The sequence below is a fragment of the Struthio camelus genome, chromosome 16 (assembly GCF_040807025.1).
Source record: "Struthio camelus isolate bStrCam1 chromosome 16, bStrCam1.hap1, whole genome shotgun sequence".
NCBI lineage: Eukaryota > Metazoa > Chordata > Aves > Struthioniformes > Struthionidae > Struthio > Struthio camelus.
This window is the reverse complement of record NC_090957.1, coordinates 16,440,064-16,467,072: the sequence shown is the minus strand read 5'-3', so window position 1 is coordinate 16,467,072 and position 27,009 is coordinate 16,440,064. Positions and strand designations below refer to the sequence as shown.

At 39.8% G+C, this 27,009-nt stretch overlaps 2 protein-coding genes across 8 annotated transcripts in view; one reads left to right on the top strand and one right to left on the bottom strand.

Moving 5' to 3' along the window:
- Nucleotides 1-27,009, top strand: part of SLC46A1 (solute carrier family 46 member 1) — an 83,819-nt gene that overhangs the window by 54,868 nt on the left and 1,942 nt on the right. For 4 of the 7 annotated variants that reach the window (XM_068910085.1, XM_068910087.1, XM_068910082.1 and 1 more), the window contains 4 exons: nucleotides 4,481-4,594; nucleotides 6,736-6,821; nucleotides 25,345-26,197; nucleotides 26,626-26,709. In XM_068910085.1, coding sequence (XP_068766186.1) covers nucleotides 6,819-6,821; nucleotides 25,345-26,197; nucleotides 26,626-26,709 — 940 coding nt within the window. In that variant the 5' untranslated portion in view covers nucleotides 4,481-4,594; nucleotides 6,736-6,818. Of the gene's footprint in view, nucleotides 1-4,480; nucleotides 4,595-6,735; nucleotides 6,822-24,875; nucleotides 25,143-25,344; nucleotides 26,198-26,625; nucleotides 26,710-27,009 lie in introns of those variants that run through there. The other 3 variants (XM_068910083.1, XM_068910084.1, XM_068910080.1) reach the window with 2 other exon arrangements.
- SLC13A2 (solute carrier family 13 member 2) lies at nucleotides 8,071-21,842 on the bottom strand. Its single transcript, XM_009665566.2, has 12 exons — nucleotides 21,609-21,842; nucleotides 18,502-18,630; nucleotides 18,026-18,162; nucleotides 16,974-17,200; nucleotides 15,848-16,031; nucleotides 15,500-15,622; nucleotides 14,345-14,566; nucleotides 13,965-14,077; nucleotides 13,255-13,376; nucleotides 11,127-11,288; nucleotides 9,985-10,122; nucleotides 8,071-8,982 (listed from the first exon to the last, which is right to left on the bottom strand). The coding sequence occupies exons 1-12, from the start codon at nucleotides 21,708-21,710 to the stop codon at nucleotides 8,851-8,853; spliced, it is 1,791 nt and encodes a 596-aa protein (XP_009663861.2). The 5' UTR covers nucleotides 21,711-21,842; the 3' UTR covers nucleotides 8,071-8,850.

The following is a 27,009-nucleotide window of genomic DNA, read 5'->3' as shown; positions in this document are numbered from 1 at the left end:
GGGTCCTCTGTGCAAGGCTTTAGAGCCATTAGGTCAGTGATCAGAACTGTGTGAGAGAGGTTTCCAGCATCCCATCCAAAACCTTTTCACATCTTGTTTGGGCAATCCTTCCTTCATCTTTATCTTCTCACACAATAGTGGAAAACACAAACCTTATGCTTCCGCAAACAGTAGTTGAAATCATCCTGGAGGTATTATCTTAGAAACTAGAAAATGATTCAATGAAACAAGGAATGAATCATATAAATACTCAAAGTGTTGTACCTCAGCAATGTCCCTCCCTTCTTAGTACAAAGCAAAGAACAAAAGCAGGCTGCTGCCTGGCATGGGCCCCTCCTAGATGACTTACTGGGGCTGTGAAATCATCAGAAGCCTCAGAAAGAAGTGCTAATGCAGCGTTTATGACTTGATTTTCTTCTCTTCAGTTGTCTATGAACATGGAACCTGTAACACTATTCTTCTTTTGAATGCCTGCTTATATTCCAGAAGAGGAATGAAGAAGGACATGGATGGAAGCAGATATTTTATGTTCACAAATTTCTGGATGGCTTTTGTTTTTCAGAACCTTAAAATGAATTTTTAGAGATAAAACACAGTACATGGAAGAGGGGGCATAAACACTTTAAGGTCATGAAAATAAGAAACAACGTTTTCATTGCTGATATGTTTTTAAACACGCTCTCTTAAAAAACAAGCAATGTGAAGTTATGTATCCTGTTCAAATAGAAAGTTATAATGGGAGGTAAAATTACGAAATAGGCCATTAATTCCTGTCTGGCAGACAAACCAAGATTGCTTTGGTACATAGAGGAGTTTCATTGAAAAAGAAATATTGATTTCAGATTCTCAGCATTTTAAATTAGATTGTGTAAGATACAAGACAGTCAAGGAAAGCCTATATAGAAGGTATTTGGTGCAAATTATTGTTTGGAAGAGTGTTATACAAAAGATGAGGTGAAAAGAATTAAGGAGCATAAGAAGAAGTAGTTGCAGCTGAAGGTTTCACTCTAAATTCAGTAAAAATTGTTTCAACTTCTTAAGCAAGTATTATGAGCCCCTATGATTCTCCAGATGCTCCAATCTGTAAGGTTTCACAGTAACCAATAGGACTGGTTCATGCTCACTCTCAACTCTTTGTCAGTCCTTAGTTTTAATGTTTTTGATCAGTAAAATGAGGATCCACTGCAGGTACTCCAGATTGCTTTAACATCTCTTTGCCTTTCCTTTTTCTTTTCTTTTTGCAAATATGCTCTTCATTCAGGATCTTGTGACATCAGTGGCGAATGTCTGTGAGGAATTGCCTCAGGCCAGCGTGACTTTCAAAGGATAAGACAATTTGTTACCTTGCCAATGAACAGTTTATTACATTTCTAATTATTGTTATTAGTCTGGCAGGTGGTGCCATGCGTGATATTTTTACAACTGCCAAAGATGCAGATACTTCTTTCATTAAAAAAATTAATCTGAGTAAGATTTAAAGAAAACCAGGCATTCTGCTGTAGTACATGTTTGGTAATTCCTTGCTATAACATGGTATATAAGGCATCTGACCATTTATGGATCTTAAGCTGAAGAGGATTGACTCTTGAAAAGTTTTACTTTGAGACCAGCTGTAATTAGAGTGTGTTAGCAGCCTGAGTTAGATATGGAAGTATCTCTCTCTTCCTCTCAAGGTCTTTCCTCTAATGTTTATTACCCTACTTGTATAAATTAAAGACTCATCATATTTATAAACTCTAACTCAGAGTTCATGTCAATCACCACCTAAGAATACTAAATATTCCTCTCCCAGTGAAGATCTAAGCTCCTAAACATAGAGACTTCACTTTCTGTAGTTTGTAAAGTTGCCTGCACAGTCAGATTCAAGAAATAAAAACATCAGAAATATTACATATGTTTCAGTATGGGCTAATGCAATACCGTACCATCCCTTTTGAGCAGCCCAGTCCAGTTCCACCCATCACTACAATGTACACCTGTACAGAGCAGATGATAAAGTATATCCTGTCTTTGCTATGTCATATAATGGGTGGCAAAACATACTTCCTTAAACAGTTTCACGTGGGTTATTCTACTCCAGTAAATACCGAATAACTTGGTGTGACACTATTACCAGAAAGAAGAAATGAATTCAAAAGGAATAGAGCTAGGAAATAAATTTGCTGTTTCCATGGCCAGCAGTATGTTTGGTCTCATGCAATCAGTATTGCAATAGCAGCTACTTTGTTCTTATTCCCATAGCTATTTTCCTAACAAACATAAAGCATGTTTTTCTGTTATTCTTATGGTACAGAGAAATAAATCCAAAATTGTTCTTGTAAACAAAATCCGTTTGTTCAGCCTACAAATATATCCCTCTTTGCTTCTTCTCTGTTTGCCCAGGAAGGTAAGAGAATCACATGCAGGAGAACCAGCCACTTAGACAGTCATTTCAACTGAATTTTCAAGTTTTACAGTTTAGTTCAAGAAGCTAAGGAGTCAGGACAGTCTTCTTGTCTATTTCTGTCTCTCTCCCTGTCCGCTACCTTGATGTTTTATGATATGGCTGCATTGTGACAAGGCAAACAATTTCCTTAATGCCACATTTTATGTCCTGCAAAGATGGAACATAAATTGACAGCAGCAGGAAATTAATTGGTGCCTTCTATAAGGAAAATAAACTGATACAATTTTTTAGTACAAGATTTAGTGTTTTTGTCTTTCTGTGGCTTGAAGGAACTGCAGCTGTGCTAGAATGGTTTCGGGATTTGGCTGACTTATGTATGCACCCGCCAAGGCTCCAGGTAAGAACTAATCTTGCTGGAGCAGGGAGCATGGGCATGTTTTGGAGTCATTCCCTGCAGGGGCTGTTCAGCAGGTACAGTAGGCCAAAAGTGGCACTGGTTCAAAATAGTGGCTAGAAAGATATTACATACTTGACTGCACCTGGTGCAGAGGAAACTAAAGATGTCAGTCCCCTCCCCTTTCCCCATCAATTGTCTCATATTTCTGAGATACAGGTGTGTGGTTACAGTGTAAACAGACCAAAGATGTTTCTTCTAGGCTAATAAGCTACATGTTTTCCTTATAGTATCTCTGCCAAAATATAGAAGTACGTACTATGAACTCCTGCACTTCCACACAGCCCATGTACACTGAGGAGAAAGACTTATTTCTAGAGCTGGGATAGGACACATAATTTGCCCCTCTGTCAGCTATACTTCTCATTCTTTTCTGGATGTATTTCAGAAACTGATCTTTGTCTTGTCCATATGTCTTGCTTTCCATGAACTGTCAATGCATCTCAAATTAAGAAATAATGGGTGAGCATGAGAGAGGCATTTGCTTCTTCTGGGCCATTCACTGCTTGATCTTTCTTTTGTGGCTGTCCAGAAGGCCGATAGTACTAGGCGTGGCCATTAGCTTTCACCACTAATTGGAGGAAAAAGTATTCTATCTTCATCCCTAAGCTTTCCTTACCTTGAACAGTCCAGCCTCTTAAAAGTCACCTGAACAAATTCAAATGATGTTACTATTTTCTATGTGGCCTGGATGATAAAGATGTAGCACTAAAGGAATTAGAAAGACCATTTGAAATTGAAAATAGATCGTATCTTCTGAGGCTGTACTGTTTCTTCAGTGTCAGTTATAGCTCATGATACCACAACACCGCTTGGTTAGAACTAAGGAGAAAAGAAAAAGTGCAGGCGTGAGGAAGCTTGCATTGTACAACTGTGTTATCTGCAATGCAGACAAATGATTTATGATTGCATGTTTCATGTAGCAGAAATGATATTGCCAGAGGTAAGAATAGGAAGGAAAATTCAGACTCGCTTCAGGTGACAGACATCTCACAAATAAAGAAGATCCTTTTGAATTTTCTGGCAAGTCTCATCAGGATAGTCCTACAGCGAAAAGGGGAATGTGACTTTTCCTTTACGGTCCCAACAACAGGTCCAGAATAACCACTACTTGCTGTCTAAGATCCTTTTGATAGGCAACTAGGAAAACTGGTGCTATCACAGCTAACTGTGCTGAGACTGTATTTCCCTTCTGCTTTTGAATAATTTGCTGTTCCGATGTTTTGCAATTCCATATTAATATGGACATTAGTTATGCTGACAATTCTAACCAGTTTTCCTTTTGCTTTATTGAAAGAAACAAGAAGCTCTGTAATCAGCAGAATTAATGAAATTTGGTGTCCTAAGGCTTTCCGTTCCCTTCCAAAGGATGGAAGGGTCACATGACTGATTTTTGGAATAGCTACTAGTGGTGACAGCCAGTTAGCAAGTATTGGCAAAATTTAAAATTGCTCTGCTTCTCTTACACTGGACAGGGATAAAGGGAAATGCGGAAATTCCTGTAATGCTGCTAAGTAAGCAGGAGAACTGAAATACTAATCTGAAATTGGCAGAAAAGTATCATTGTCTATGTTTTTATTCTGATACTTTGAATAAATTTGTATTTTACTGAATTTATTAATATACTTTTAATTTTGCAGATACGATGCGGTGCACTGCTTCTGAAGAACGTTACTTTTATTCCGTTACTTTCCCCTTAGCTGTTTAAGGATGTTTTCAGAGGAAGATCAACACAAGACTAGGTGCCTGGCCTGGTATGAGGAACTTTGGGCATGCCCTGGTAGACTATTTGCTGCCGCTAGATGGCACGTTGCAGAAGAATCTCTCTGTATATCCTAAATAGCAACTTGACGTTTTCTGTCTGTTAGTATGATTAATGGATAAATAGTAGTAAATGTATCTTTAATAGGAGAAAACGCACAACATTGACAATAATGATTAAGTGTTATTGAACAGTTGTTATTTTGGACAACAGGTGATTAGCGAATTCAAACCACTTTGTTTCCAGGCTTTGGCACCTTGGTCATTGCTAACTCAAATCATAAAGTTCAGTGAATCACATTGTAAATAGTTTTATTGGTCCCATGTTGGAAAAGATTTGAGGTTTGTGAAATTCCTTGAAGATTTAAAGTTACATATTTCCTAAATCCTCGTATTTCTGTTTTCTATTCTTCATTTGGTTATTCCTCATTGCAGAAATTTTAAGCTCATTTTCTGCCTTTACAAACACTAAAAATAGCATGATACCTGTTGGGAGCAAAGAGTTTTATTCCAAGAACAAGTATACTGAATGTAGAGAGTTGGAGTTTTGCATAAAGATGCATGCTACTACCAAAATACCATAGTTATCTGCGAGAGGAATTACCTCCAGGGACAAAAGTGGATCTGCTCATGCAGCTTCTGGAGAAAGTTCCATAGCTACATACGTCTTATGACTATTTGGTAAAACAGAGGACCTTCCTTTGTCTTTACTGTCTGCTGGGTCTTGGGCAGCAGTTTTCACTTCTTTCCCTTCTATGTTGTTTTTATAATTCTTAATTCCTTCTTTGTTGAAAATCTCCACAAATTCACTGAGAATTTTAGTCTTGGTTTGGCTTATATTGTTTAAGTCTTTCTTTCTTGTATCCCCCAGCCATCTCTGTAACCATTATGCTGTTTTCTCGTCCTCTTGGCTTGTATTTCATTTTCTGAAAAAATCATGTTTCTTCTTTTTTTTTGAGATTTTTTAATGTCCATTGTATGTTAAGGATTCCTTCAAAGCAATTTTTTAGTGAAGACAGGATTTAAATTGTAAGATCTTGATATATCTCAAAGTTTTCGGTGCTATACAATAAGGCTTCCTATAAATTGATTTTAACAACTTCTGAGTTGATTTAAATGACTGGGAGCAAATCTCTGGTTTCCTCAAGCCAGCTTCAGGATTAAAAAGACATAGGGACTTTTTCCTGTCTTGGCTTTAAAGTCATCATCTATTCTGTTAAGTCTGTTTATGATTTCAGTGCTTGATGAAGTGATTCTTGCATCACTTGCATGCCTCTTACAGTTTCCTGTAGAGGTGTTTATGATGAAGTACCTTTCTCAAATGTAAGCTATTTTTATTCTTGTATTAGTCTACTTAATTAATGTTCATCTGATTTTCTGATGTGGTCATGTGTAGTAGAAACGTATATGTGTATCAGGATAAGTCCTTCATATTCTTTTATGTGTACATGTATGTGCCTGTAGTACGCTGTGTGTGTGTGGGGGGAGGGAGGCAAGGCAAGGCAAGACAGCACCATAGCTCCAGGGAAAATGGAGGAGGTGACTGCGAGTCACCCACTTACTCACTGGCATATGCTGTGGGAAACCTGTATTTTGTGGTTTTGTAGTGCACTTGCTTTTTAGACAAGGCAGGCAAGAAGGCAGACATCCCCTTCTCATGAACAAATGTATCACTTACAACTAGGTAAAACAAACCTAGTGTCAGCTCCGAAATGAAGAGCTGCACTGGAAATCACACCTAACTACAACAGGTGCTGAGCTGGCAGTTTCACAGAAGATTGTGAAATTTGATCACACAATGGGAAATAGAGCCACTCCTTGAGGGCAATATCTGGAAGCATAATGGGGAACCACCCTTCAAAGGTGATCTGTGTGATAATGGAGCTTAGAAACACTTTCTACCTGCTTTGCTTAGAAAATTATGAACACTTTCAATAGTGTTGCTAGTTTTTTTTTGCACAAGTACACTATATTTAGCTGTACTTCAACTAGTCCTGCCCTCAGACACACCCAAGGCAATAAACTGCCCTGTGTCTACTTGCCATTACCATCATTTCAAGGTGGAATCTATTAATGAGTTTTCCGTTCTCTTTATGTCCTGGTATTATTGTTAGCTTCTCTTCTCTGTCTGTAGATTACTGCCCTGCCTTTCACCTCTCTCCTTCTGGAAGCTGGGGATTTGAATACCCTTCAAGTATCTTTTGCTGCAGCCATTTTATGGTAAGTTTCTAACCTTTATATACTCATACATGCTAATGAACATGCAACACCCAGCGTTACTGCATTGGCCCCATGACAGTCCATACTACTTGAAGTCTTTCTTCTTGAGATTGCCATAAAGATTGCACATGTGCTCCTGCATGTACTTAGGCACACCACAGCCTCTGAATAATGTAGACTAATAGAAAAGACTTCAAAGAATCATAACACAGTTTGAAAGGGCTGGAGGGAGAGGATGATGGGAAATGTTATAAGAATTCAGCATTTCCTGCTTAGCTAAGCAGTAATTTAGAAGGACATGTAAACTATGTGCAAGTATTTCAAAGAAAACAAAAAGCAAACAAAAACTATGTACACTGCCCTGATGCTGGAGACGAAGAGCAAGGAAGGGAGAGGTTTGCAGCAAATCTTGTGCTTAGGTTTGTCATTTTGTTAGGCTCTCAGACACAAGATGATCAGGATAATGAAAGTACTTAGACAGACTTGGATATTATTTGATAGAGGTAATGCAAAGGAAAAGAAGGTCAGTGGGTTAGCAGTGATCTGAGTAAGTCCTTAAGTGAATGAAATCAATTGCTCAGGAATTCTGACATTTTTAAAATCAAATGTACAATGCGCTTTGTCCTCGGCCATCATTAATTAAGAGGAAGAAGAAGGATTTTGAAGAGTTTGCATGTTGTTTTAGAGTGAAATCGACTCATAACATCACTTACGTTAAACTAGCGATGGTTAAGTATGATTTTAGTAATGCAGTAGGCTTTGTGCAAAAACTTAGGCAGTTAACAACAGGCCAAATGATTTAACTTGAAGTTCAGTGACACATATTGTCTAACTATTCTGTTAGAACCCAACCTTATCTATTGAAATTAGGTGCTTGATTTCCAAAGTGCCTTTGGAAATTCAGATGCTGATAGACATCCAGAAATTCCAATGTGTCTGTCAGTTTGGTCATTAGGAATCTTTTGAAAATCAGTTCCTGCAGACTAGGGATTAAACACTTAGCTGTGTTAGGGGCTTTTGAAAAGGTAAGTCTTGGTATTGAAAGTCCTAGTAATTGGGAGTCCAAGAAAATTGCACTCTCAATAATAAAGTAACTATTATTTTAATGTTAACAGAAAATTTGGCTTTGATAACTTATCTGATTACTGTGAGTTATTTAAAGAAGAACATGGCCAAGCAGTTGAAACATGGAAGACAAATAGAAGTAGTGATATTTTAATAGAAAAAAAATCTCCATAACACAGGGATTACATAAAAATCTTTAATTCAATTATAGGTACTTTAGAACATGAGGATTCTCCCATTCTTAAGAGAGTATTACTATTCCTATCGTGACCTTGCAGGCTGTAATCGTACATAAGTAACAATAGGACATACGTTCTAGGAAGAAAATGTCTTTTACATTCAAAACAGAGCAAACTGTAAATAAATATATTGCATAGTAGTAGAATGGCCTGACATTATTTGATTTATCTATAATCATACAGCACATGCCTTAGTATGAATGCCTGTAGAGTATACAACAATCTTATATACATTTTGAACATATACACAGAAATCTGCATATTCATAGAGAGGTAAATATTAGTATTGGTTTTGATGATACAGGCATGAAAACAGGAACATAGAGTCTCTCTTCTCCCTTTTACTCACATACCTCTTTCTTCTTTCTCATTCATTGCAGATTTTGGGCTTTACAAGCAGAGCTTGAAAGTCGATGGCTGTAGGTAGTACTTGGGGAAAATTTACCACTGTTACATGAGAGACAAAATCTAAAGATATCTGTAACAGCTGAAAAGCAAAAGACTACCTCAACTTACTGCTGGGGTAACAAAACTGCCTACTAAAACAGAACTGTTAGGCAATTTTATTGCTGTTATCAACAGAGTGATTTTGCTTGTAGGTGGCATGTCCTTTTCCATAGAATGGCCTTTGTCAACCACTGCCTGAGCAAAGTTTGCGTAGATGGTAGTCTTGCTCACATTGCAGTTCTATGAGACAGAATTGTTGGTTCCTTTGTCTTTCCGTATTACTGGCACGAACTTGTCCCGTTTGCCCAAGCTGGGAAGGTTTGTAGTTGGAACAAGGATATAGCCCAGGTGTTGATGCTTAGATTTATTGTCAGAACTCCTAGGACGTTCAGTACAAATCCAGCTCTGGCCTAGAATTATATAGAAGAAGGGTCATTAGTTGAGCAGATTATTTCTTTCCTTCCCTGCTGATTAGAGTTGTTTGTATGGATAGCTTTTCTGTCTTGCCTCTTTGGCCTTTATTCACAGCTCCAGCAGAAAATATGCTACCGAGTCCTATGAGGTGCTTTGAAAAAGCAGTATATTTCTGTGTTCCCCAGTTTGTGCAAGAGTGGAATTTTCCTGCATTTGAATTTAGGAATTTCAGAGCCTACTTACTCTTCTCAGACACTTTCATTTGGCATGAGCTAGAATCAGATGTTTAGTGTTAGCATCCTATTTTTTTTTACCTTCAGAAAGTCTTAAGTAATTTTAATCAAGTTACATTTCACCTGGTTTTCTTCTCAAAATATAACTTGTTTTAGAGGAAACTGAGTTTTCATGGGATAGAATTCTTATGCTAGAAGTCCTGAAATTCTTTTCCTCTACGTATGGAGGACTTTCTGTTCTGATCCGGCATTTATCTCTAATATTACTTTGGTTTTCTTCTGGATCAATTATAAATTAGATCAACTATCAAGGGACATGACATTCTTCTCCTTTCTTTTCCCTATTGAGAAAGGGTGTCAGGGCAGCCTAGAGAGTTGTACTACATTTTGCTCTACTCCCTGCAGAAGAATTGTACAGAGTGGCAGGATGATATGACTTTTAGCCATCCCTATGATCTGCATTTGGGCTTTTGGAACAGTTACAAATTGCCAATTCTCACTGACAGCAAGCTCCTGTTGGAACATCTTCAAGAGGCCTTTCTTGGCTGTTTTCTAAAAGCTCAGTAGCATCTTCATAAGGCTCTGAGTGCATGTTAGAGTCAGAGTGACCCTTTATTAATTCACACATGTATGTTATTCTTTTCATTTGACTTTAGCAGAGTACAGTCAGTTTTCTAACATTCTTTCAAGAAGAACCAATATTAAAAAAAAGGAAGGTCAAAAACTAGTGATGAAAACTCTGAAAAGAAACATGCTTTTGCTCACCATATCTATAACTTTGAGTTGTCCATTTGAGAAGACAATAGCATTGGGAGGAGTGGCCACTGGGAGCATGAATGCCAGTGATGCAGAAAGCGTGCAGGGCAGCATGACATAGAGTGGATTGAGGCAGATTGCTTGAGCCTGTGCAGGAAGGAGAGCAAACATGGTGTTGGTTGATACACAAAAATGCAAAGATATCTCCTTGGGGAAGACTTTATTTGTCCATGTCAGAAACCCTATTCTTTCATAAACATTGTAGCTACTCCTATTTTGATTCTGTTTTAAAAACTTCTGCTCAATGTCTTTATGCAGCAAAAGCAAGAAAATTGCTTTTGTGGTCAGTGCTTTGTGTTCCTGATCGTGGAATCTGATCACTGCTGCAGTAAAGATTAATAATAATGGTTGTATTCAACTCTGAAATCAGGAAAGCGAATGTAAAATGGCTTCAAACTGGTTAAGAACAAAATTAAATTATCAGTGGAACTAGGGTAGCCCAAAATCTGAAGACGAGTGGGTAAGTTTACAAGATAGTTGGAGTCAGTGGCCTATGCAAAAAGATTTTGGTGTAGCTTATTCAAGTTCTATCTGGAACCAGGATTTCACACTGCAGAAATACGTCTGCCCCAGCATCAGCAGTCTTCTGTGGAAATGCAAAAGTCTGGCTTGAGGTCATAGAGACTGACTAATGGTATCACCTTTACAGAGACTTCTGGAAGGTTAGTGGCTGGAGTGAAATACAGTAATGGAATGTTGCAGGGAAGCAAATGCTGCTGCTGCTGCTGCTGCTGCCGCCTCTCTCCAGAACAAATAGGAAAAAAACAAGTACAGCTGGCAGTGACTTCATGAGGTTGTTTAGGCCAGAAGGCAAAGTTTAATATGCCAATGAATTTAATCCCTTTACTTTTCACCAACCAACAATGATTTTCGAAAGGTTGAACTAAACATATAGTGTATGTGAATATATATACATATACATACACACACACACATATGTATAATGTATATTTTAAATCTTGTCTCCTAATTAAATACATGAACCAGTGCTTGGCATTGTCAACTAGTTAGTTTGTATAATTGAGCAGACATATACTTGGAGCAGAGCTGAAAGCTGTTCTTATGAAATATTTTGAAACATTGGAACTTACCATTGAAGCCAGAATAGGGAGGAAGAGGGTAGTAGTGGCTGCATTGCTGGTGCACTCAGTGAAAGTGGCAATGAGGAGACACAACAGGAAAGCAATAGCTGGATGAGGGATGTTCTGCAGAGGAGTCAATTTGTTGCCTAACCATGCAGACAGACCAGATTCCTGTTAGGGAAGAAAAGGAAGAGGTCTGTTAAGATAGTAGGCTGGAGAACAAGTCTCCACATCACCGTGCAGTTACATTTCCCTTACCAGTTCCACTCTCCCTTCTTTTAGAAGTTCTTATACAAACTGCTTTCTACAGAAAAACACGTAGCGGCTTTGTTCATAGACACAATAATTCAATAGATCAAATAAAAATCAACATATTTTCCATTCCAGAGCCTTTGAAAGAAGAAGATACTGCATTTACAATACTTTATTGATAACAAATAATTATTTCTCTCTTCAGGCCATTAGTGTACATGGACTTTTTTTTAATCTAAACTAGGATCTTTGCACTCAACTTTCTAAATACCTTCATATATCCCAGGATATATTCTAGCTATTAATGTAGTTTCATCACAGCTGAGTCTGAGGTCTTGACTGAATTATCTGAAGCTCTTCTTTCCTTTCATCTCTTTCAGACACTGTAAAATACCAGCATCTTCTCTATTATTCAGGGCTGTAATTTGGGCATCATTTTTATTCAGGTGTTTCTCTCAAGAGACTATATCCTTACTGTGCCTGTCTTGCTTTTTCATGCACTATGGCTTAGCTTACTTATTGTTTTTGCAAACACCATTCTTCTCCATATCCCCCTTATTTAATGTCTTGACTACTTCAGCCTGTCTCTTCTGACACTGAAAAGTGCTGTCTCTTATAGGGGGGTTGGAATCCATTCTATGTCCTCCTGCAGGATTGGCTCTAACTAAATTATTCCTGACACGTGTTTTTCTAACCTGTAGTTAAAAATCTCCAAAGATTTCAAAATCTCACCAAATGGTTTATTGAAGTGCTTAACTATCTTTACAGTTGAAACGTTTTCCGAATGCTTTGCCTAAATCTCTTTTACTGCAGTTTAAGCTCTTTAGCGCTTGTCCTAGCCACGATGAGAACAGAAGAAAGTATGCTGTCTTCCTTTTTGACACAGCCTTCTGTGCATTTGATGATGCTTTAGAATAAATCAATATAATTTCTTGAATCTTTCCTTTTCCCAATATTTTTTCCAGACCTATGATCATTCTTGTTACTCTCCTCTAAAGTTTATTCATACAGTCCACATATTGTTAAAGAACGATATCCAGAACTTAATATATTACTGTAGCTGAGGACTTACCAGTCCTGAGTGAAAGAATTTAATTTTACGTTGTCTTATATATGATACTCCTACCTATAGTTTCTAGATGTTTGCTTTTTTCCTCAGTTGTGGTATAAAAATATTGACTCGAATTAAGTTTATGAGCAGCTTTATAACCTATCCAGTCATTTCTACATCTTGTATTTGTGGTACTTGATTATTCCTACCTGTTTCCCGTATTGAGTTGCATCCTTGTTTTCTGTTTTATAGTAACATTTTAAAGGTCCTAGTGATCTTTGAATTCTAAACTAGTATTCCCAGGTGACTGAAGCCTTTTCCAATTTGATTATTGTCTGCAGATTTAATAAATATATTGTCTATTCCATCATCTAAGTCATTAGTGAAAAATAATCTGTAGCCTTAGACTCCTCGCAGATGCCTGCACATCCTTCACATCCTTCAGTCTGACAGCCTGCCATTCTTATCTACTCCTTAAGGTTTTCTAGCTAGCTGTACATCTGTCTTATAGTAGTCCTAATGCTTGTCGTATCAATTAAGTTTTCTGGAATAGAATCTGTAATGTATTGGGGTATTTTCTTAACCATCCACTTTTCTAGAAACGTAGATAATTATGCTGCCTTGATTTGCAGTGCATGTCGGTTGCATAGGCATCAATGATTTGTTCTTCTAACTACAGCACTCCTCCTAAGGATGGTCAAGTCTCTTACTGCCACTGGCTGCAGAAATGCTCGTTTGGTGCTACTAGCGTGCCCTCTTCTGTTCTAGAAGAGCACACACAAAAAGTAAGATGGAAAATGTCCAGTAAACAGTGTAAAAGCACAGGAATGTTACCTCACTGCCTTTGGCTAAGGCAAAGCCACCTCCCAGCAGAAAAACAATATTCCATGGCATTTTCTTATGAACTGTTTTCCAATCCAAGAGAGCTGGAGGTACTGGAATCTTTGGTTTGCTGTCTAAAATCCAAAAAGATTTTGTAAGCCCTATTACATCCTTCACAGAAGGGAGAACTTGTGAGTGGGAGGTGATTTTAGTCTGAACATGGGGAAAAACTTTCTGTCAGCAAGATCAGCTATATTGCAAAATTATCTCCTAAAAGAAATGATGGGGGCCTCCGCAACAAAGATTTTAAAACTTGACTTGCAAAAATACTAACGAATAATCTATTGTTGCTCCAAGAGGCATAGCAAAGTGAACTAAAAGTATGAGTGGATTAAAAGTATGGAAACGTATCCTGACAACTGTACGTGTTTCTGCTAAGTCACGTATTCTTTCCTGAAGAGTCCAGCTTCAGAATCTTCAGTGTACTAACTACTGGAGCACTGCTTAGATAAGAATTTTTCACTTAGTGCAGTTACAAGAAACAGAGATCTTTTGTGTGATATATGCCTTGCCTATCCTAAAGCATGTAGCCATAACCATGCAGGAAGTGCAGTTTGAAATCTTGTTTAATGTTTGAAATTTCCTTTGTAAATCTAAAATGTAAGTAAAATTCCTATGTTCCTGTTCTGACACTTGAGTTTTGATGCCTTCAGTTCACTTACTTGTTTCTTGTTTATGTCCACCACTGGTATGGGAGAAAGTTGTAGGAATCTCAGAAGGGATGATGAACAACAAAATTGAAATGAAGACGGCAACTGTAGCATCAGTGACGAAGCTGTAATAGGTCAGTCAGCAAATTAGTCTAATAGAATTTTAGATGCATAGGGAACTGAAAGAACAGGGTAATGCAATAATAAGTGAAAGTTTTGCGTGTAAGCTTGGTATGATGGTAGAGAAAGGCTTGTTCACAGACCAGGTAGTAGTCACTGCATCTGGGAATCCAGATGAAATATGATTTGGGAAATGAGAAGTCAGGCTACACTTTACTTCTAGTGTTTCCTGCTTTATTTTTGCTCAAAGTTAGGAAGAAAAGTGGTGATACCTTGTACCATTTTTGTTGAAGAGGGTAGTTGCCCAACCTGGCATGAAAGCAGGGTCTCTAGTAAACCAGAGAAGTACCAGTAGTATGAAGAGTACCAAAACTGTTATCTCTGCAGATTTCATTGAGCCCAACTTCTTGTGCTCAGCCTTGATAATGCCATAAGCCTGTTGCTCCTTAGCCTTTGCAGAGGCGCTTGCAGCACAACCAAAATTCTTCGGAAAACTAGAAATAAAATGGACAAGAGGTATCAGATAAATTTGCCAGATATCTTCAGATTCAAGAATCCAAATTTTGTAACTCAGCCATATTACCATATATACATACATACATACATACATACATATATAAAATTATCATAGCATCAACGGCCATAGGTGTGAATAGTAACTGCATTGTACTACATGCTATTGAGATGAATGAAAAGAAGCTTCCTGCCCCCAAAAGCTCATGATATAAGTATAAAAAGTTGCACTATCTGGACACAGAGGGGAAATGATGACAAAGCTAACGTAACTGCCAGGGCAATATGATCATCAGTGAGTAAATAGTTGCCAAGTTTTTTTAAAGAGAAATTTGAAGAATAAGAAAGTGCCTTTGCAGATATTTATAGAGCTCTTTCCAGTTAGAGAAAAAGAAGTTGGTGATAACGTAAAACTGATAGTCTAAGTATTAAACAAGTAGGTAATGCAAGCTGGTCATTTGGGCTGATTAGAGTTGGGAACTGGCACAACAGTAATCCTGTAGGTCTGTATCAGCTCTCATCATAATGGTATTTACTGGCTATATGTAGAAATCAATTAATGAGGTGTTGTCATTCCTGGTTTAAGGCACAACAATTTGTTTTGGATATGACAGCAATGCTGCAGAGTAGGTGATATTTGGTTAAACCTTCTATTTTCAGTTAGCACTGAAGAGGTAACCTGGAATATATTTAGCTAGGGTTTGATCAGGTTCCCTGTAGAAAAAGTTGCAGCATTTTAACAGGTACTTAGTATGCAGTTCTGCTACTCTCTGTGATAGATGAGTGCTTTTTTTACTTGCTGTCTGACTTTTAAGCACAGGTTCAATAATAAAAGTACCAATTATGTTACAATATGTAATCAGTAGTTAATAACAGAAGAATCAGCTGTGTTACAGTTTGTAAAGGGTACTTACTTAAAGCCCAAGTACAATATCTGCAGCCAAATCCAGGACAAAAACAGCAACAGGACCATGGTGGGGAAAGCAAAGGAGAACCAAGAGGTAAAGGTGATCACATTGCCATTGTTAGGAAAGAGCCTGTAAAAGGCAGATGGCTGTCAGCATCCAAAACTCTGCAGTTTCTTCTGTATTTAATTGATGATTCAGAAAAGAGGAGACACTGTGTGGCACACTAAGGAAGAGAAGATAACTTCCCTGCAAAGTTCCCAAATTTATATTTTCCTTCTCTGTGTTGGCTAGAAGTCAGCCATAGCACAAAGATGCAGCTAGTGGGTACGTAATCCCAAATTCAAATAGACTTACTCATCAAACTGTCCTTTCAGTACCAGATTTGGTGTTGTCCCAGTCAGAGTTGCAATCCCTCCAATACTGGCTGAGTAACAAACGGAGAGGGACATTCCCTTGCAGAGTTTCTTGTGATTCTCCTCCATAAGTTTTTCATTTTTCTGTTTCTTGTCTTCCTCAACTGTCATAATGTGACTATCACCTAGGTCCAAAGATGCAGGGAAAAAAAAAAAAAAAGCTACAGAAACTAGACTGGATAGGAAAAGATCTTGTGCCTGTATAGTGCAATATGTCAAAACTAGGACTCAATAGACTCAAAGGTGAAAGTTCTAAATTTCCTTATTTTAAGGCTGACACTGTTAATTCTTTGATGTTAAGTCAGTTTTCATTGGTTTTCCTCGTATAAGGCAGTTTTTCAGAAAAAGGTATTTCTAAAAATATCACACAAGGCTAAAATGTGTGATAATGTACAAATATCGTACTGACACTCCTCAGTGAACTAGGGCAATATCTGAACTGCACACAGGAAGAGAGAGAGAAAAGAATTCAGAAAGTTGCAATGGAGTCATAGGAGTTGGAATCAAGGTAACTGATTGTGTACCAGCATCTGACTAAGGGCACTGGGATAAACTGTGGTTTACAGTCAGAAACACTTGAGCAGGCTCAAAGATGGGGAGAGGGAAAGGCAACTGATAAAGAGATACTTTTTCATGGTTGTGTATCTTTGGATTAGGATTGTCATTATAATCTTTATCTAGCCTTCCAGCAGAAAACAGGCCAGAAAATTTCCCTCAGGAATTCCTGATTATCTGATAATTTACACAGTATATTACAGCTGAGCTAACATAAGTATAGAGGGAACTATCAAGCCTAATATAAAGACTTCAGCTAACAGATAATTTATGCATTCTGTTGTTTTATTGATTAGTTACTCAGATTTGCAATCTATTTCTAACTTTAGCCAGGTCAGTAGGTAGATCTTACTATGGTTCTGTCTGATTCATGGAAGACCATCATAAATGCTGTGTTACGTAGTCAGAATGTCTTCCGCTTTTAGAATTTAGAAGCAACTATAATGACAGTGAAGAAGGCATCAGGTCACCCTCCATTATCCCAATGAGAAAAACACCCATAACTCAGCCACCTTTTTGCTCTGTCGCTTTGGAGCTATCTGGTTTAGCTGATTCTTCCTGCAGTTCAAAGGCTTTATTGATGTTTTCAGACACTTGTTCAGTTGGGCTGGACTCTAGTTCTGACTTGTGCAGCTGATCCAACACTGCTTGTGCTATTGGCAGCATCATGGCAGAGGTGGCAGTGTTGCTGATCCACATCGAAAGGAAGGCAGTCACAATCATGAAACCCATGATAAGTCTGAAATAAAGAGGTTTGAAAAGCCAGTTCAGAACTCAGGGGTGCAATGCCTTTTTTATTACAAAGCTTTGATTACAAATATTAGGCTTGGAAAATGCTTAACAATTAAGATCTAGGACCTCCTTTTACCCTAGTCTGCTTTAAATAACTCAAGGAATGGACATTTCTTAGTGTGAAAGACGCAGTGAGATTTAACCTACAATTTTATTTTGTGATTTCAACCAATTGTCCTTTCACGTTCTTATGACTAAGAAAGTAGGAGCTGATATCCTAGCGCAAACTGTTTATTTAGCCAGTATCCTGTTTATTCTACATGCTTCAGAAGAAAACTTACCATCTCAATAACAAATATTAATATATTTTGAAGAGGAATTGCAAATTAAGTTTGATCCCAAGGGGCAATCAGTTTAAACCGTGAGGAAGATGATCATTTTTAGATGATTTTATCTGACCTTTATCTTCTAAGAGTCACTTCTGATTCATATAAAAATCTAATCCTTGCTTCAGTATTGCTGTTATTTGTCTCAAAATTATTCTCTAGGTGTGATGTAGATTATACATTATATCCAGAGGGCTTTATCGTGTATGCATTTTTATTCTTTTGCTTTGTAATTTCCTTCAGTATTCTCTCTTCTCATGATCTGAGACAAGTGAGGTCACAAGTTAGGACACATCAAAGGATCCCAATTCCTTAGGTTTGCAGGCACTATCTAACTCACTTGGACTTTAGAAAAGCAGTTTCAGGATATGATTTGCAGATTCACATAGGAGAATACAGGCAGCCCACGTCCTTTACCCTACAGCATTTTCATGGCTGTTACTCACAGGGCTGGTCTGACACCAGTGATTAGCAAGACCTGCAAAGCAATGCGCTTATGTAGATTCCAGTTCTCAACAGCAATGGCCACCAGCAGTCCCCCAATGAAAAGCATATTGGTATCCTTCAAATACTCCCTGCAGACCTAGAATGTGGAACAAGGGAAAGAAAACAATGCTAAGAAGAAGGCAGGGTTTAGAGAGAAGGCATTTTCTGAAGGAGGATCTTGTCCCAAAGGCATTAGCACAAGTAACTGTGGATTGCATCTGAACAATGAATTTGCTTTGATTTCAGATTAGCAGCTCCACCCAGAGTTCATTCTAGACTCATGCAAGCTTTTTGTTCTGTGGAGAGTACAGACTGTGAAACAATAGTGCAATTTTCTTCTCTTTGCACCATACTCTTGAAATCAGCCTGGAGATAATTTGAAAATAAGAGAAGCTAGGCAATAAATAGATAGGCAAACAAGGAATGGATGTCTTACTGCTGTTGAATCCATGATATTCATTAGTGGGAACAGCACGACAGGGAAGAAGGCTGTGACAGCCAATGGCAAGGCTTCTGTGCACCAAAACAGTGCCATCAATATGATAACATAAGCACATCGGGCTTCCTGAAAGAGAGTACAGGCAATCAGAACAGACTGTACATCTCACATAGGCTTTGAGAAGGCAACAGCCCATGATTAAATCTCCTCATCGTTTGGTGAAGGATTTTTGGTAAAAGGCTATTTGCTGTCCTCTTTCTCTCCCTTCTGTCCTCCTACACATGCAGGTCCTGATCAAACAACAAAGTATTCAACAAACTTGTCAGAACTGTGAGGAAAAGATAGGGACTGCACTGTTTCCAAGTGATTTACTTTGTCATAGAGCCTTCAATGAGGAAAGACAAGAAGCTCAAACAAATTGATGACTTTGAACCCTTCATGATAAGGGATTGGCAGTTCTTGCATAGACTTCTTGATTTTGCTGGTAGAAGTATTTTCTTTTTGATTTATTTCTATCTGTAAAGATCAAGTTGCAGAAAACGTCATTGACCCGGTCAAGGTTTCTCCACTTTTTTCTTTGCAAGTTTCAGGACATCGCCCAGATGAACCCCAGCTGTTTTCAACAGCCTAGATTCCTTGTACTGTAAATACTTTTATCTGTTTTTCATCAGATTTTTAGCTTAGTACAGACATTGAATAGACTCCCTGACAAACTATCTGGTCACAGATCATTTTCAGCTTCCATTCACTTTGAGTTGCTTCTTTAAGCAAAGTATGGTCCTGTATTTCATGTGGTCTTTTTTTGGAGAAAACATTGATTTACTTCTGCTTTGGAGAGCAGCTCCAAATTTTACATAAAAATATTTAACTCAGTACCAGACACTAGAAGGATTCTTTCCCATGGCTGGGCTGATAAAGAAAGCAAGTAAAAGTAATACTGCAGAGTACAGTGTCTCCTTCAGTCTGAGATTAGTCCAACAGTGAGAGCCAGCACTGGCCAGAGCAAGGCATTTAATGGAAAAAAGTGATTGTGTGGTCTTGGATCAAGGATGCCCCCTAAAATATACTGGACAGTATGAATGAAAGTGTACTGATTTTTTTTTGAGAAAGCAATGAAGAAAAAGAGATAGAAAATGTGATGGCTAGATTACAGAGGATTAAACCAAGGAGCCAAAATAGTAGCCAGCAGGATCAAACTTGTGATGCTTTAGAACATACTCAGAACTTCTGAATAAGGAGTGGAAGTTACAGAGCTGGTGAAGGGAAAGGATGTGCAGGGGAGCTGAAGAGTCTGGATGAAAGAAGATCTAGGTGGTAAATTACCAGAGCAGCAATGTTGGAGAAGTAAAGCTGAAAGAGATGTCTGAAGAGAGGGAAAAAATGCATTTTTGAGCCTGATTTTTAATGGAAGCAATAGAAACCTTAATTAAATATCCCACTCAGCGCTGAATGGAATTTCCCCCTTTGGTGATCCTTTTCTTCCCATTCTTTGTTATCAAGAGAGGCCAATGGGTTCTTCCTGAGAGATCCTAACAGGGCTTTGGAACATATGTTGTATGCACAGGGCTATTCTCTTCCAGCCTACTGTGAGCAAGCTTACAGCAAAAGCTGGAATAAGACTTTTGACAAAGCCGATGGTCCTGTAAGTCATTTTCTCATTCCTTTGCCTTTAGATGTAATCTTTAGCATTGTCTGCTCTCGTTTATAATAATTTATTGTAGTCTCCAGCGTTATGTCGTTATAGGACAGGTTAATTGCTCAATAGAACTGAGAAATGTAAAATTCCTACCTGTAAGTGGTCTGCTTATAACCCTGCATGCTGAAGTACAAGCTTTTCCTGCTAGCAGTACCACTATGCACAATTCTAACAGCGGAAAGCTTCTAACAGATTCCAAGTGAAAAACAATGTCCAGGACCTTTTAAATCTGTCTGCTGTAGCTGACTGCATAGAAAGCAGAGAGAGTTGTTTTCAAGCAGGAACTGAAACAAGACTGCCAAATTATTCCACAGGCAATACCAAAGACCTGTTGTGTGGTAACAATGGCTCTAGCAAGTAGGTTTGAACTGAGTGGCCTCAGGAAAAAAAAGAAATCTCACTCTGTTTCGAGCTACTTAGAACTCTTCTGATTCAGCTCTCTTTTAACTTCAGTAAGTTAACTTCTTTCACCTATGAGAAGTTAACTATAGCAAAAAATTACTTTTTTGTTTTTCTTTTCAGTAAGCTTTTAAGTGATAGTTTAAGCTATTTTATTTGCATAGCGATGGAATAGGAGGACATGCCTCATCAGTTACCACATTTCACCTCAAGCCTGTGCCACTGTCTTTCTTGCTTGCACTCCTGTGGTCCTAGCTGAAGACACTCTGAAAATACTCAGATAAAGAGCTGTAGGTAAGAAGGGGCTTTGGGACAGGCTGCACAAAAAGACAAGGAACGAGAGCTAGCGGAGTCAATGAAGTTTGGAGAAGGAGACAGGGATCAGGAGGCAGGGATTAGGAGGCAGGCAGGCAGAAAAAGAAGCCAGAGGAAAGATCTAGGACTTGATATCCAAAGAGCAGTGACAAGAGAGGGAGATTGGGACTAGCTATTTAATGGTACTGGGAGTGGACGAAGAGACCTGAAGAGCAGAGACTAGATCTGTCTGCACGAAGAGACTGGGCATGGGAGAAAATGAAGTAGGGTGAAGAAGAATCAGAACACTGGAACTCTGCCTACCCTCGGTCCTAAATTTGAATGAGCAATGTAGAAGCACCTGCTCCTCTGCTCCAAGTGTTTATAGTTTACTTTTTCTCTGAAGAAATTCTAAGCAAAGCATCTTCGAAAACATGGCATTTTATGTTTTAAGTCCTTGTTTAGAAAGATTATTACAGAAATATGCTAAAGAAAAGAGTGAGATATATCTGTTCATCCCTCTAGGTCCTGTTGCTTTTATGCCTCCCCACTATCAGTAGTGAAAGGGGTTCTACTCAGAGAAAAGGCTGTTCAAGCAAAAAACGATAGAACTGCCTCTGAGAAGGAACCGATGTGTTCTCTTCAGTTCTGCCATTTAAAAGGAACAATTCTAAGGAGAGATTTGGCTTTCAAATCCAATTTTAAAAGTTCTTACCTGGGTAGGAACAGCCAGAGGCAGAGGAAGAAGCAAAAGAGGCGTTAGGACAACAGTCAGGTAATTCCTGTGGGCTAGAATCGCTTGCCAAGCTCCAGCCATGGTGCTGGAGCTAGCCCAGTGCTGAAAGGCTTGAGGTCTGTTTTCAGAGACTATATAAATACTCTGAAATATTAAACATTGACCTCTGGAAGTTGGGTGTTGTTTTTGGAGTGGTAATCAGAGAAAGAAGGAAGAGAACAAAGAAGGGAGGGGACGGCGGCAAAAGAGTGGCAGACCAGGAACTTTCTGAAGACAATCTTCTGATGCCTGGTAAATCCAGGCGAGAATTAACTCTTTGTTGTCTGTGCAGTTTTATTAAGCACAGATAGGCAACCATAACCATCCTGAAATGTCCTACATCAAAACCTATGTTCAAGCTTTTATTGCTAGGAACCTTATCTAATGAATATTAAAGTTTTGGTATTTAATAGTGCTTTCTTTGAATAGATATAGTTATTCCTCCTATAGAAAGAGAAACTGTTTCCTCTATGATTAGTTCATTTTAAAAATGCGTAGAATTTAAAAAAAACATATCCACATATGTAGCACTCAAATATGAAGATTAGGAACATCTACACTTAGCTTTCATAGTATCCACTGAGAAATTCTTTTGGTAGCAAAATCTGCTAGGGCAGAGTTCTTGTCACCCGATGCCCCACCTTGTCCCCATTCAGAAATGGACTTATAATCCTAACCATCTGAGAGCAGGGGCACCCATGTCCTTGCAGGCCAAAGACCACCCTTATAGTAGTTCTGTTTTCTTCTACTCTGTTTTGGGAGGAATAGGGGAAATGTTAAGGTCTGGTAAGAAGTTAGTTCCTCGCACATGATAGCTGTTTATGTTATTTATAAGAAAGATTTAGAGCCAAGAGAGAAACTGATAACTCTTTCTATCTGATTATATCTGGGTTGGCTGGGAAAGACTTGGCCACAATGCAGCCATTAGTTTTTTTTTTTTTTCCACATTTCTGATCTTACATGTTTTTAAGCACAACCGTGGTGGGCTTCAGGGTCTTAAAAATAAAAAATACTGTTGTTGGGAAATTACCAGTAATTGCTGTCCCAGTTCCAACAGGCTTCCAAGATACAAGCAGTGAATTACCTGAATCTGCAAACACATAGGAGAGGAATTGAAGTTCCGCTTTGCTGAACTGCATTGCAGCATTTCACATGTGCTCTACAAAATGAGCGAACTGTGCTTGAGTGGACATCAATAAGTAACCTGTTAGAGCTATGAGACTATTTCTGAGAATCTGCTGATAGTACTTTGTAATAGATTCTTTTTCCAGAGTTTTAATTGCTCAAATTGCTGTTTGCTGATGTAAAAACAATCATTTCACTTATACTAAGGTAATTTCATTTCTTAACCTGGGTAAGAGATGCTGAAAATGTGAGTGCACGGGATATGGGCAGGGCAGTTTGAGAACAACATAAATTCAAGGTAAATTCTGCAGGGGAATTAATTTGATAAAAGCTCTAAATCAGGGCAGAATTTAAGGAATACAGAGGGACATTAATACTAAATTAACAGTAGCAATTTTTTTAACCATTTCATAGATACGTTGTCACAACATCAGTTTGGATCAAAGATAGTGCTCCTGACCTGGAACACAGACCAGTCTGCAATTAGGAATAAGTTTTGCTCAGGCTCGCCTGTGCTCAATGGTGGTGGTGGTGGGTGGGTGGGCAACAGAGGAGCTTTAATCAGGTTTTATTCTCCCTCAGTCCTACAACTGGTCCCATTCCTGGTTTAATTCAGTCACGTAGGCCACAATTGCTTTTGGTTTTGAAAAGAAAGCCAGAGCAGCTAATGTACAAAGTAGGTGCATGGGAATGATTGTGGGGTCTCTTCTATCAGGAACCTTCAAACACAAAAAATGCTGTCAAGTTCAATTAAAGCAGGGTTTCAGCTGCCAGAGTTGCAACTCACAGCTGTGTTGCATGCTTGATTCAGACATATTGCTCATGAGAAAACAGCATTGTATTAAATAACTGGTAGTCCTGAGCTTTAGCATTTCACCCTTGGTACAAAAAGAATAAGAAAGATCTTTCAGATGAATTATATTCCCCACATTTTTGCATCCATTTAATGTTGAATTAGTGTCTGAAAAGGTGCGGTGACAAAATCAGCCAACGGCAAAGTCATTTTTCTACTTTATACTCTTATGTCCTAAGGTAGCAATCAAAATCTAAAAAGAACCCTCCTCGTCTTCCCATCACTAAAGTATGAAGGTTGGCCTCCAGCTGCAGTCCTGTCTGTACAGTAGAATTAACTATGCAAAGGTTCTCAGCTAACAAATTACCCCTGTTCTTTAGAAGCCACACATCCACAGTGATGTTGTTGCCACTGCCCTTTGGGTCCTGTTATTCTCAAAGCTGCTATAAATGAGCTCTGTGCATCTGCTACTGCAAAATGAATGGTTTATGTCTTCAGCAGGATTTGTTTAGACCTTCACCTGTATGCCATTAACATTCCCTCAATGGTGTCAATGGAGCGATGCCAATTTACATTAATTTGGAACCACTCCATTTTATACACACTGGTTAATCTAATACTCTAAAGTGTGTTCTTTGAATTTAAAGAACAACTTGGTCTTTGTCTACAGAACTGCTGTTTGAGGCAGACCAAACCTTAATTATGCAGCCAAACCCTCTTGTATGTTAAAGTTTGTAAGTTATTTTATCTTTAAAAAAAGAAATATTATCTAATGTGCTGCAGATTAATAGAAGTGATTACACATTGTTAACTACAATAACATTTTTCAGCTTCTATTGCTTTTAAAATGTTAATTATAATTATTCTTTTGTTTGGAGATTAAAAAAATCAGGCTTAAAGTTTCAATTACTTTTATTATCCATAAGTAACACAAACAGGGCTGAAGGTGACACACTTAGTAGTAATATAATAGCAAGCCCTGTGCCATATACAGTGAAATTTAAATCAAGCATGAATCTTCTCGTTTTGCAGCAGAAAAAAGCTACAAGGAGGTACAAAAAATACAACGGCTCCGTCTAGGCTATGGCAGATACGATTTGTGGTGAAAGAGCTCCTACGCTTTGGGTTTTTTTGGGGGGAGGGGGTGGGCTCCCTCCTCCTTCCCCTCCTTCCCTCCCCCCGCGATGGGGCCGTGGGCTCGCTGAGGGCGGAGCGGAGCGGCCGGGCCGGGCGCTGCGCTGCGCTGCGCTGCTCGGGCGGAGCGTGCGCTCCTGCGCCGCCCCGCCGCCATGGCCGCCCCGCCGCAGCCCCCCGCCGCCGCCTCGCTGCCCCCCGCGGCTGCCGCCCCGCCGCCGCCGGCACCCGCCCGCCGCCGCCGCCTGCCCGCCGTCGAGCCGCTCCTCTTCCTGGCCACCGTGGCCCTCAGCCTCCAGGGCCCGCTCGCCACCCAGTACCTCTGGGACCGGCTAGGGGCCGACCTCGGCTACAGCGGCCTCAACGCCAGCGGCGCCGCCGGCTGCGGGAACGGCAGCAGCGGTGCCGACGCCCCGCGGCAGGTGGGAGCCGGGCGGGAAAGCGGGCACGGGGAGCGGGGGGCTCCTGCCCTCCGGGGAGGGCAGCAGGCTGCTGCCTTTGCCCCTCAGTCCTCCAGGCTGCCTGAGGAGCCCCGCTGAGGGCTGGACCCCCGCGGGAGAGGCAGATCAGCCTGTGTTAGCAGCACCTCGCCCAGGGCCTCATGTGTGTGTGTTTTTCTTTTAGGAAGTGGAAGCCTTAGTCTCCCACTGGAACCTTTATATCAATCTGGGAGGCTTCTTCGTTGGTCTCTTCTCCGTGACTCTCTTTGGGCCATGGAGCGACAGCGTAGGTCGCCGTCCAGTGCTTATCCTGCCTGCAGTAGGTATGGCCTTGCAAGCGGCCATCTATCTTCTCGTCATGTACCTGCGGTTGCATGTTGGGTACTTTCTCCTTGGACGCATTTTGTGTGGCCTCATGGGAGACTACAACCTGATCCTGGCTAGCTGCTTCGCCTATGTGGCTGACACCAGCGACAAACGTGCACGTACGTTTCGCGTAGCCATTCTCGAGGCCTGCCTTGGCATAGCAGGCATGTTAGCCAGCATTGGTGGTGGCCAGTGGCGCAAAGCGCAGGGGTACATCAACCCCTTTTGGCTAGTGTTTGCTGCTAGTCTTGCTGCTGCTCTCTATGCTGTTTTCTGTCTTCAGGAATCAGTGAAGCAGCGGAAACCAGCAAAGCTGTTCACTCTCAGTCATTATATGGCTGTGTACAGGCTATATGCAACTCCAGAACGCCAGAGCTCCAGGCAGAAACTTGCACTCTACTCCGTGGCTTTCTTTCTTATTGTCACTGTACACTTTGGAACCAAGGACCTCTATGTTTTGTATGAACTTGGCTCCCCTCTTTGCTGGGCCTCTGATCTCATCGGGTATGGATCAGCCGCTAGTTACCTGGCTTATCTGAGCAGCCTGGCAGGGCTGCGGGCACTGCAGCTGTGCCTTGAAGACGCCTGGGTGGCAGAGATTGGACTGATCTCCAATATTTCTGGATTGGTTGTGATTTCTCTTGCTGCTACAACACCGCTGATGTTTACAGGTGATGCCAAATTCTTAAATCCCTATATCTCAGGGTCTTAGCTTAGAGATGGCAGAACATGCAAGAGAGCAGTGCGCTCTTGGGAGAACAGTCAGGTGGAGGAAGTTCTGCCTCCGTTTCAGCCCAGGTACCCACAAAACTATGGCTTGCCAACAGCAAAGTTGGCCAAACACTAAATTTGAAACTGCAGCCATATAGTTCATACAATGACAAGCTTCCAAAAAGCCTTACAGGTAAGGTATTACTCTGCATGCAGAGGCAAAAGAGCCACTGTGAAAAGCAAGAGGGTGAATTGGGACTGAGAGGTAGCTGGGAGAAGCAGTCTGGAGCTATACATTTATGGGATTGACTTTGGAGGATTTGTTTAGAGTTTTAAGTCACTATTGCTTCAGCTGAACTTTCTCTGATGTGTCATATCTTGCTCACAGGTTATGGGATTCTGTTCCTTTCGATGGCAGCCACCCCAGTCATCAGAGCCAAACTCTCTAAGCTGGTGAATGAAACAGAACAGGGTAAGGAATTAGCCAGTATGTTTAAACCAGGTCCCAAAACACTGTCCTCTTGGAACATTGAAACCAAACTGCTTTGAGAGGTCAGGACTTCCCTAGCTCCTTTGGACTCCTTTTATGCCCATGCCTGCTCTCTCAGGCCTTGGGTGACACTTTAATGTGTCAGAATAATTGTCAGCTTTCACTACTGTAGACTTTTTTAAGATAAGGACAAGAAAAGAAAGCAAGATGAAAAGTATTGCATTCAACCTCAGGAATGGATCATCCCCTGGCCTGTTCATTTTCAAAACTTTCTTGAGGAGC